Source organism: Procambarus clarkii, chromosome 40 (genome assembly GCF_040958095.1).
Source record: "Procambarus clarkii isolate CNS0578487 chromosome 40, FALCON_Pclarkii_2.0, whole genome shotgun sequence".
NCBI lineage: Eukaryota > Metazoa > Arthropoda > Malacostraca > Decapoda > Cambaridae > Procambarus > Procambarus clarkii.
The window spans coordinates 31,283,191-31,295,245 of NC_091189.1; the positions used below are offsets into that span (position 1 = coordinate 31,283,191).

Genomic DNA, 12,055 nt, shown 5'->3' on the forward strand with positions numbered 1-12,055 from the left:
CGGTATAAAATTTATTTTTAAGTTAACATTTTTGGGTGTGTGGAATAGATTAATCCAATTTATGTTATTTCTTGTGGAAAAATTTGTTTTGATTTACAATTTTTTGGTGGACGACGCATTTCTGGGATCGGATTAGAACTGTAAACGAAGGTACTACTGTGTGTATGTATGTGTGTATGTATGTATGTATGTATGTATGTATGTATGTATGTATGTGTGTGTGTGTGTGTGTGTAATTACCGAAGTGTAATTACTTAAGTGTAGTTACAGGATGAGAGCTACGCTTGTGGTGTCACACATACATACACACACACATTATATAATTAATTTTTCTAACGACTGCATCAGTTATTTAAAACTGATTTATTTAAAACAAATATAAAACTAATTTGTTCTTTAATGTAAGTATCTGAAGCACTAGCCAATTCCCACTGCTTATTTTGGGACAGATCACTGCATATGCTTCTCTTTGTTCAAAATACAAATTATAGTTTACCAACTGAAATATTTTTGGTCTTTTTCTTTTTTCCGACACCTGTAATAATTTTGATTTGCTTTTCTGGTTCACATGGTGCTTCTTGAGGGGTTGTCCATACAGCCCTGAAACGCAGTTGTGATGCATCTCTCCGCATCTCTGGAGGTTCAGTTTGAGCATTCTCATATACATCATTACTTCTACCTGTGGTGTGATCCACTTTTGCATATGCATGACCAAGGGTAGGGTTTACCTTGTTATTAGACTCACAATTATCATTTTCTGTGTTTCTGGCATAATTTGGGTTTGAGCATTCAGGAACTTGTTTAAACAATTTCTCATTATTACCTGGATAAATTTGTTCTTTTGTTGGAATTTCTGTGCACAGTGGTCTTAATTCACCTTTCACAGTTGGTTCGATTTTAGTTTTCTTTTGCACTGATTTCAAATCTGTCTTATCTGCTGATCTCCAAAAGCCATCAGTATTTCTTGTCTCTGGCTGTTTATACTGGGGTTCAAACATATTAGACGGCTTCCGCAAAACCCAAAGAGGAGTATTTTCCTCTTGATTGTCCCTTATATTTGAGTTTTTGGAATTCTGTACGTGTCCTTGTTGTAACATCGAATCCAATATATAATATGGAGTGTTTTCTTGGGCCTCAAGGAGAGTTCCGGGTTGAGAGCCAAGAGTTCCTACCCGGTATGGATTGTTAGGAGCAAATGTATAATTTTCATACAAAAAATCCTGAAATGAGAAGAACTCATTAGTCTAAATATCCATTAATTATATACTAGTACAAGGTGAACAATTATGCTGTGCACAGCATTGAATCTTTAAGCTCTTTGCATATCTTTTAAACAAAGTATTTAATAATCGTGCTCTCATCTCTTACACAATTGGGAATGTATCACCATCAAATTAATATTTACAGGAATGCATTACAGGAGACTTAGTAACTACATTTAAAATATCAGTGAACAAGTTTATATATGTGTATAATGAATCTAAAATATACATTATTATTAATGGATATAATGGCTGCACACTGCTATTGAGTAGGACAATAAACAAGTGTAACAAAAGCCAAACAATGGAGTCCCACTCAAACAGACCATCACGGAATGAAAGTACAGGTACAGATCCAACCCAATGCACTCTGATCCTAAGGTTTACAAACACAACACTTAGTTAAATGTAAAACAATTCAAGTTATATTCTGTATATTAAGAATTTACTTTCTTCTTTATAATTTGTTGGCAATAAATGTAAAGAAAACAGCATTGAATTTAATGAAATGCCATTTTCTGGGTATAGCCCATGGAGGCTCTCTGGAGCTATTGGACTGATATTAGCTACTATTAGTACGGGGCTTCAGTCATATGGAGTTGTCATGCCTACTGGGGACCACTAGCCAGAACATGGTCCCCTCAGAGAGGCCTAGGGAGCAATGGCTTATGAAACTCATGTATGAAAGTATTCATGTTTATCATCGACAGGGTTTGAGCCCCCAGAAAGGTAGGCACACCAAAACAGACTCCTCCTGGTAGAAAAGTTGCAACCGTTTTTTACAAGGAGGTCCTGGCCCAATGAGCCAGCAGATGGTGGTCCTGGCCCAATGAGCCGGCAGATGGTGGTCCTGGCCCAATGAGCCGGCAGATGGTGGTCCTGGCCCAATGAGCCGGCAGATGGTGGTCCTGGCCCAATGAGCCGGCAGATGGTGGTCCTGGCCCAATGAGCCGGCAGATGGTGGTCCTGGCCCAATGAGCCGGCAGATGGTGGTCCTGGCCCAATGAGCCAGCAGTGGGGCCGTCAATTTGTAAGCTGAAAATGGAAACAAAAATTGCCGACTGGGGGAAGGGGGGATGCCAGGGAGCTTCCAGATCTCTACCCAGAAAATGGTGTTTCATTACATTCAATGCTGGTTTTCTGTGGGGAAGCCCCATCGGCTCCCTGGAGCTAACTACTCAAAGAGCAGGAAAATAGGGATTTACCTGGCAGGTGGCTGCAATGCACTACTCACAACGAAGACAAGACAATTGGCTGCAACCACCGTCCCAACGCAACACAAGACCACTGAGGGCCCGGCACATTAACCAGATAATGGGCAGCCAGGACCATGTTCGATCTCTAAAACCCCTGCGCCCAAATGTCAGCCCAAGACATATTACCAAACACAACAGCCAAAGCTGCGAACTTATGAACGTCAAGGGTGTGAGAGTAGACCGCAGTATGGCTAGACTTAATAATCCTGCGGACGACCTGAGAGACCCGAGCTCAGGAACAGGAACCATGAGATACCGGGTCAATCCATAGCGCGTTCCTGGACACAGAAGCCGAGGAGCACAGGTAACTGCGTAAAGCTACAACCGGACACAAAACATGATGCTCCCCTGGCCTGACCAGCCAAGCATCAATAACCCAGAGTCCCTTCTGGAAGCCCGCCATCTCGTTTTATGCCAGAAAAGAAGGAGACAGCTGCAAATGAACAAAATATCCACCTGGACTAAAAGAGCAGAAACCTCTGTGTAGGAGTTGAACATGAAGCTCCTCGACACAACCCCCAGAAGCCAAAGCCAACAAGAACAAAGCTTTCTGGAAACAGTCTTGGACTGAAGGGGCCACCACAAACTAAGAGAAAGAGAGAAAGGAGAGCACCTGGTCCAAGGACCAGAACGGCTCAGGTGGCGCATGAGCAGGCTGGAGGTGAAACAATGCATGAGACAGCTCGCGGAATGGCGCAAAAGTAACATCAATGCTACGCAAGCTGCAGTGGGTCCGCCAGCGCCGCAAGATACAAGGCAACAGTATTCGGCAGAAGATGATGGTCCTGGAGCAACTATGAAAGGAAGGACAAGACAACCCTTTAAGAGACAAAAGTAAACCAACGAAGGGATAAGAAATAACGGAAGGACCGCCAGGAAACTTCATACTGCCGCTGAGACGAAACACGCAGATGAGACACCATCAACGAAGCCACCTGCTCACCAGATAAGTGGTGATGGAGCTGCTTCAGAAAGACCAGACTTGAAGACTTGAGGAGATGATCGAACCAGCCACATAACAGACTGGCTCGATCTGCTGAAAGAGGCGGAGCCACGGGAAGACCCCTGGGTTCGGACACCAAGCAAGCAGCACCTGAAACCAAGGTCGGGCCAGCCACCAAGGAGCCAGAAGAACTACTCTCCCTTGGAAAGTCTCCAAGTGAGCTAGGAAGAGGTACAGGTAACCCCCACCTTGACCAGTCCTGCTTGAAGGCATCAACCCGACGGCCTCGCAGTCGGGGAAGGGCGCCACATATACCGGGAGACGCCTCGACCACGCCGACGCAAAGAGGTCCACCTCCAGGAGCCCATACGTCCGGCATAGCAAAACTAAACGAGTCGGCGTCGACCGTCCATGTTGAGAACTCAGCAGATGAGTCACCTGAAGCGACCAGCCCCAAAAAGCTAAGGACCACATTGAACCCCCACAGTTCAGGCAATAAACCACCAGGGAGCAGTTTGAATGGAGCCTGATCGTCGATCCGCGAGCAACCCAAACCCTCTGAATCGACATCCACACTGCCGCGCAATCCCGCACTGTGCTGTGGGCTTCCACGGAAGGACGGACCCCACTGTCCCTGGCCAGCTTGGTGAACATCGGTCACAAAGCCCCAGCCAGGAGACTATGCGTCCGCGAAGACATCGAGCGAGGGGCTTGGGAAGGCACCAAGGCACTGAACCCCGAAAAACCCAAAGAGGAAGCTGGCGATGTAGCAACTGACGCAAGGCCCCCAGAGGCCGAACCCAGAGATGGCAAGAGAGGAGGAAGGGACATCCCCGAAGGAACCAGAACAGCCGACAAAACCAAACCCGACCCGGCGGGTAGACCATCATGGAAAAGTTCAGACTCCAGCACAAACCCTCGAACAACTGCCGCGTGACCTAGAAGCCCCCAGAAACAGGTGAAGGCGGGACCGCAGCCGAAGCTGAGCCTCCAGAGAGAGACATAAGGAAGCGGTCCAAGAGTACCACACAAGACCCAGCCAAGACCAAACTGAGAGGGAACCAGATGGGACTTCCTTCAATTCATCAGAAACCTGAACCCGGCGAGCTGAGAAAGAACCAAATCCCTGGCAAGCAGACACGCGGACCGGCTGGGAGCCCACAACAGCCAGTCGTCGAAATAGGCCGGAATCCGACTCCCTAAAAGACGCAGACGGGCCACCACGACTCGGGTAAGGCGTGTGAAAACGCGAGGTACCAGATTCAAGCCGAATGGAAGGCAATGAAAGCGGTAACCCTGACGCCCCACAACAAAAATCGAGCCAGTCCCTGAAACCCAGATGAATCAGGATATGCCAATAAGCGTCCTGGAGGTCCAGGGACACTTTCCAAGTGCCTGGCTCCAATAGAAGCCGGACCTGGGACTGAGTAGTCATCCAAAAGGAGGGGCAGTAAACCCATGGGTTCAGACGGGACAAGTCCAGCATGAACCTGAAGTCAACGCAGTCCTGTTTTGGAACCGGAAACAGGCGGGAAACCCACTGGAGGGATGAGGTCGTTTCGACCACGCCCAAGCAAACCCACTTCGAGATGACCCGACAGAGCGCAGAAGAGGCCTGCCCTGTCAACCCCGAACTTCCCGAAGGAGGAGGGCCACAGCAGGCCACACGAAACTACCCGAAAGACCCACAAATCATGAGACCAGGGGTGAGCAAACAGAGCGAGTTTCCCCTCCCTCCCTCGCCCCGTCAATGGGACGAACCACGAAAGGGCTGACACCCCTCATGAGAATCCGTCCTCCGCACAGAGTGATCACCTCGCCGACAGACAAAGATGGTTTCGAAGGCTGCGCCGGCTCTGAAACCGACACCACTGGCCTACCACAACGGGAGGAATCTTGAGTCCTGGCACGACCTTTCCAGGAAGATCCCCCCCGGGCCCCCTGGAGAACCAACAAGTCCAACATGGGACGACAACTGGAAGAAGCTGCCTGCAGATACTGCATCACCACAGACTCTGCAAACAGCAAAGGGACAAAAAGGCAAAAACAACCTAAGAGCCAGGGCCCAAGCGGATTCAACAGAGGAAGCAAGCACCGCCTGTTGACATGCAAGATGGGACGCAAAAAACAGCGACGCTGCAAACAGCTTCAAAAGAGCAGATAATGCATGCACCGCTGAGACCAACGCACCCGACCCATGACCATCTCCAAGTGCCTCCACATCCACCTCAAGCCAGTTCGAGGAAATCCCGAGAAGAGAAAAGTACAGCAAGACCAATGCCATCAGGCTCTGAATATGCAAGTCCTCAGCAACCAGGGCAACCGAGAGGGAGAGAACCTGCATGATAAGCTGCATAACGCACACAACCCGAGGAAGGGCAGGGGCAAACAAGTATGCATTGAGGTGCTCAAAGTCGTCCCCCAGGAAAACTTGGATCACTGTATGAGCCTTGCGCCACTCAAGAGCATGGGACCGATGAACGAATGCCATGCCTCCAATGAGAAGAAAGGGCTATCTGCAAGCCAGGATGACTCCGGAACCTCATAACGAACCCAGTAAGAACAAGATCCAAATGCGAAAGGAGGATCCATTATGGAGGGTAATCCGGACAGGAGGTGGTGGTAACCTGCGATGGCCTCCCGCACTACATGAGGTGGGATGTGGGAGGCCGAAAACCACCGGAAAGACGGGACCAAAAAACCCAAGGAAGCACAGAACCTGGGGAGGTGTAGATGCCAAATCCAATTCGTACGAGGAGAGAAGAATAGAAAAGCCCACTCCTTGCAACAACAAGCCCTGCTCGGAGGGTACGAAAACCCAAGTGGGGTCCAATGGGTCCCAAAGCTCCCAATTCAATCCCTTCCCCGCCCTGGGAACCTTTCCCATGAGGATCCGTAGCTGAGCTGTCCTCCAAACTCCCCTCTCTAAAGAAAAGGCAGAAGCAGCTGAGAAAGCAGGAACGAAGGGGGCCTACTGGTCAGACCCAGAAGCTCCGGCTGGAGGAACATGCTCGAATGCCTCAGTCGCTACAATGGAAGGGGCATCCCCCAAAACAGCCCGAGTCTCAACACCAACTAAACCCCGCCCCGACTCTGAAACCCTCAGATGCTTTGGAGCTGGAAGCAGGGGAAGGGGGGAGGGGAGGGGGACCAGGACGAACAATAGAAGGGGAAGGACAAGAGGGTGGGGACTGAACCAAAATCGAAGCAACTAACACCCCAAAGTTCAGGTCCCTATATCCAAAACAGGGCAGTCTCAGGACATCTGGGGTAGCAACCAACCTAGCGTGCTGCAGCAACCTAAAACGAGCATACAATGCCAAAGCTGCCTGCACCCGAATATCAAGCTCAGAAGCCTGGGTGACCTGGAGAACATGCAAGCAACACCACTCACAAGACTCTGGGTTAAAAGTGTCATTGACCCAACAGGCAGCATGATGGAGGCACAACTGGTGATTGTCACCCTGAGACAAGGGTACAGAGCAACCTTCAAATTCACACAAAGCAAGAGGGGACCCAGGGGTCGTATCCATTGGACCAAAGAGCCCGAATATACGAATACTGTATACGAACATCAGAGCACAGGTGACTGCAGCAGGCCGATTGGGTCATACGAGGCAGCTCCTATTTATACCCATCCAGTCCCCACTCTTATGCATGTCCAGCCCATACTTGAGTCAAGATAGGGGCCCCTACCTCTACCAGGTTACAAGGTACAATGGGTGGGAGTATATGTTATGGAGTAAGTGTTCCTGTCTGGATGTCCTGAGGTGACATTTTGCTGCAGTTTTTATGCTGTGGATGCATGTTGGGGATGGGTTGTGGATTTTTGCTCGACCCTTCCGTGCTTCTTCCTTACTTGTTCATCTGGGTTAATGGTTGCAAGGAGGGGTCACGGCCCCATTTTTCGTGGTCTTCTCTGGGTCACTCATTCCTTGCACGTCTTGCAGTGCCTGGCTTCGCCCTTCCATATACATTGGGTTCTCTGTACGGTATTTACCTAGTTGTCCTTCCCTAGTTGTGTTTGAAGGAGTTGAGCTCTGGCTTTTTGGTCCTGCTTCTCACCTGTCATTCACTCATGTGCAGGTTCATGAGCCTGCTGGGCTCTATCTTATCTGCGATTGAAGTTGTGTGTGGTGTTATCCTCCACCACGTCGCATACTCATGCGTTCCACTTGTCTACTACTCTGACACTGCAATCCTTCTTTCCCATGTCTCTTTGGCTCGCTTGGGGCTCTCATTCCACCGGTGTCCCCTGGTGCGTGTGCCCCTGGGGTCCCGTAGTCGGTCTTTTCTACCTTATCACTTCCTTTGGGTATCTTAAATGTGGTATCCTCCGGTATCCTCATATCCTCGTAGCTCGTACTCCTTGGTTTGGGTACTAGTTTGGTGGCATACCTTCGCCTTTTTTCCTTTTCGTCTTGTGTTGGGACGTGTCACACAACTGTGTTGTTGGCATGGTTTGTTGGGACGTGACCAGCGGCTGTGTGTTGTTGGTCGTGTCTCTCTCATTCCTGTTTTGCTACTTGCCTTCTTTGTTCCTCATCTTCCTTCTACGCTCTTGTCCCTGGCCGTTGGTGCTGGGGCTTTTTCTTCTAGTCTTTTCTTGTGTTTTCCATTTTCTCATTTTATTCTACACATGGTTGTGTGTTTTGTTTGTGCCTTTTGGGTCTCCTATTGCCAGGTTTCGGTTCTTGGTTTCCTGGATTACCCGGTCTGTTGGCATCTTCACGGTCTCTCGGTTTCCCATCTCTAGAATTGCGCGTTGAGACTGGCGGGCTCGCTGGCGTGGGAATGTTTTTCTGTACTGCGGACGTTCCACCTCCTTCTTTGCCGACTTGGGTTTCCGGCTCTGCTGGCTCCGTGGTCGCACCCAAGATCTTATTGCAGCTCCGCCTCTTCCTTGGCTCGATTGGCCCATGGCTGGGCCGGTTCGGTTCAGTTCTGCCTCGAGTCTCTCACCTTCTGTTAGTGGTCGGGTGGCTTCATTGATGGTGTCCCACCTGCATGCTTCTTCTTGGCGGAAGTGTGGGGTTTTTGGCGGTCCTTCCTTTTCTTATGTCCCTTCTTCGGTAGCTGCGTTTGTTGGCGTGGTCTTGTCTTTCTCTTATGGAGGTTTGGGGCCATCATCTTGCCCCATACTGTCGCCTCATATCGTGCAGTGCTGGCGGAGCCGCTTCAGCTTGCTTTCGGTATTGATGTTACTTCTGCGCCATTTCGCAAGCTGTCTCGTGCATTGTTTAATCTCCGGCCTGCTCTTGCGCCACCTGAGCAGTCCTGGTCATTGGACAGAGTGCTCTTTTCTTCTTCTCGGTTCGTTGTGGCCCCTTCGGTGCAGAATGGTTCTCTAGGGCTCCTTTTTCTGTTGGCATTGATCTCTGGGGGTCGGGTTGGGGAGCTTCTTACTCTCCTCCGGCGCAGGGGTTTCTGCTCTTTCGGTCTTCGTGTTGGTTTTGTTCGTATGCAGTTGGCAGTCGTCTCCTCCTTTTCTGGTGAAGAATAGGACTGCTGCTTTCCGGAGGTGATCCTGGGTTGTTGATGATTGGTTAGTAGAGCTGGAGATTTGTCATGTTGTGTCTGGTGGCGGCTCTTCGCCGTTATTGCGCGCCCAGGTTCTGTGTCCGGGAACGCGCTTTGGGTTGCTCCGGTTTCCCTTCTTCCTTGTTCGTGGGTGCTAGTCTCCCAGGTCGTCTGCAGAGTTCTTCAGGCTAGCCAGCCTGCGGTCTATCCTCGTGCCTTTGACGTTCGTAAGTTCGCTGCTCTTGCTGCCGTCTTTGGCACTATGTCCTGGGCTGACATTTGGGCACGGGGCTTTTGACAGTCGAACAGGGTTCTGGCTGCTCGTTACCTCATGCACGTTCCTGGGCCTAGTCGGGCCTGTGTCATTTTGGGTCAGCTGTTGCAGCCAGTTGTCTCGTCTTCGAGTTGTGGAGTGTGCTACGACTGCGTCCCAAGTAAGTCCCTAAGTTTTTCCTCTGTGGGTAATTAGTTCTGGGGAGCCAACAGGGATTCCCCCAGAAAACCAGCGTTGAATGTATTAAAACACCATTTTCTGGGTGAGACCCGGAGGCTATCCGGCCTCCCTCCCTCCCTCCGGTCGGCATTTTTTTCGTGCATTTTGACATCCAGCCTCAGAACTGATGGGAGGATAGCCGGCGTGAGGGGTCTGGGGCTCCCCCTTTTCCCTCCAGGGGAGGGGGAAGCTGTGCAGACAGCGGTGCAGCGACGTGTGACATCATGATCGTTTGCTCGTTTCTTTTAGGGGAGTTCTATCCACTTGTTCGGTTTTTGGTAGCAATAATTTCACCAGAAAAGGGGTTTGTTTTGGGATGCTTACCTTTCTGGGTGCCATATCCGGTCGATGGCAGACATAGAATGCTTCCAACCACATGGGGGTTTCTATAGGCCATTGCTCCCCATGCCTCTCTGAGGGGGGCCAGGTTCTGGCTCGTGGTCTCTGGTAGGCCCACAGAACTCCATACACATGACTGATGCCAAAGTCTGACATTAGCATATCAGCCTTTTAAGCTCCGGGGAGCCTCCGGGTCTCACCCAGAAAATGGCGTTTCATTACATTCAACGCTGGTTTTATAGAGACCTTATATTTATGATCGTGAACTCCAGCATAAGCATTTGATAATACGCCTACTACCACAGTAAGAGGTGGCAAGAGTTTAAATGAAAGCACCAATACTACTGTACTTGGAAAAAAATGCTCCAACACTTAATGGTCCCTCTGCATTACATTAGCCAGTTAGGCTATTGTAATGGCCTACACACGAACCAAGATTGCCAAGTAACTGACGAAAGATCACTAGATACTTTGGTGAGGTAGGGGGTTTAAGGTCAATCATCCTCTGGAGGGTTATTAAAGCTGCCACTGTAGCTTACTAACAGACCAGAAAGCATACTTTAGCCAGTTTTCTATGATATGTCCCTTCTCTACAGATAGAAGATAGCAATTATTCCAATGCCATTCCTTACCTAATTTTTGCATGTGTGCTTCACATGATAAGAACTATCAGAGTACTGTGGGGAAATTAAAACTGCAGAAGCATAAAGTGGGTTAACAAATAAAAAAGCTAATTACAAAAAAGCAACCTGGAAAAGTACAGAAACATGCAAAATAAAGTAGAAAATTATAAATTGTACAACATTACAGAGTTACAGAGTTACAGAGAATTTATAGCTGAATACTAGCTAGAATAACAGTTCAAATTTCATTAAATCTAGAACAGTACAGAAGAAATAGGGTTCACAAGGAGACAAATTTACTGGTCATTTTATACTTCTTGCTTGACAACAGTGATTTTTTTGGTAACTGTGGTTTATCTGTTGATTATCTGTGATTAGTTTCAAGTCTTTCTAACTTCACAGTCCAGCCTTAAGCAAGGTTTCCAAGTTGATTCCCTCATCAGCAGGTACTCTAACTTACACAGTAAGTTAGAGTACCTCTAACTTTGCTTCACAAGTTTTTTTTTTTTATTTCCAGCCAAAAGTTTAAGGCACCTTTACCCTATGACCATATCTATCACTTAAATAAGGTAATTGTTCTATTTATATTTCAGTGAATATAATCAAAGTTTTATAGGAAGTCACAGTTTGGATATTTTTTAAAATCTGTACTTCAAGAATACAGCAGTTACCTCACGGTTACCTTGCGATGATTTCGTGGCTCAACGTCCCCGTGGCCCAGTTTGGTCGAGGAGGTATACAGAAAAAGTTTTACCAAATTTATTCAAGAAGTCTAAGACTTCTACATATTTTCTAACTCGTATATCTACTGCATGCTATTTAACCCTCAAACTGTTCCAATCATTATCTGTAATTTTCCACATTTGATTTGTTAACAATTTTAAGTCGGGCAAATGGTTTTGAAAGGCATCATAATCCTGTAGAGCAGTAGTCAGTGTCATTGGTTCACAACTGAGAGGTCTCAGGTTCGATTCAAGTGGCAGGACAGAGAGGTTCGGGCACATTTTCTTTTGCCAAATATCTCTGTCCACCAAGCAGTAAATAGGTACCTGGGAGATAGGCAACTGTTGTGGACTGCATCCTGGGAAGGGATAATAGTTTGACATAGTTGGATCTCAACAAGTCTAACAGGCTTCATGTACCCAAAATGGGAAACCGTAATCTATCTGACCACTTGCCTTAAAGCTTCATTTGCTTTGTTGTATTTTCTAAATATTAGGCTATCTGAAATTATTACTTAACCTAAATCAAATTACAGCAGGTAATATATAATTAAGTGAAGATCTTGGGCTCAAAACACAGCTTTCCATAAATGCAATGATGAAAATGAAATTACAGTACTTGATTTCAATAAGAAGCATTTGCCTCGTTACTTTCATTCAAAGAGTAAACTAACAAATTGCTAAGAATGTTTTAAAGAGCATCACTGCCAGTGAATGGCAAAATGAGAAGAACTTAGGAAGAGGTGTGTCAATCCCAGGCCATACCCCGAGACCCTACTTGTGAGGCCCAGGTATCCACGACTCAAGCCTGCTGAATGATATGTACACATTCCTACACCATTCTGTCAGTGGAGTCCACCTCAGAAGAACTAGTTAGAGGGGCCACAACTGTAAAAT

General features: G+C 47.8%; 1 protein-coding gene across 3 annotated transcripts in view; it reads right to left on the minus strand.

Moving 5' to 3' along the window:
* Positions 1-381: 381 nt before the first annotated feature.
* Positions 382-12,055, minus strand: part of Ire1 (serine/threonine-protein kinase/endoribonuclease Ire1) — a 148,793-nt gene continuing 137,119 nt past the window's right edge. For all 3 annotated transcript variants that reach the window (XM_069338944.1, XM_045742067.2, XM_069338945.1), the window contains one exon: positions 382-1,220. In XM_069338944.1, the coding sequence (XP_069195045.1) occupies positions 486-1,220 (735 nt within the window). In that variant the 3' untranslated portion in view covers positions 382-485. The remainder of the gene's footprint in view (positions 1,221-12,055) is intronic.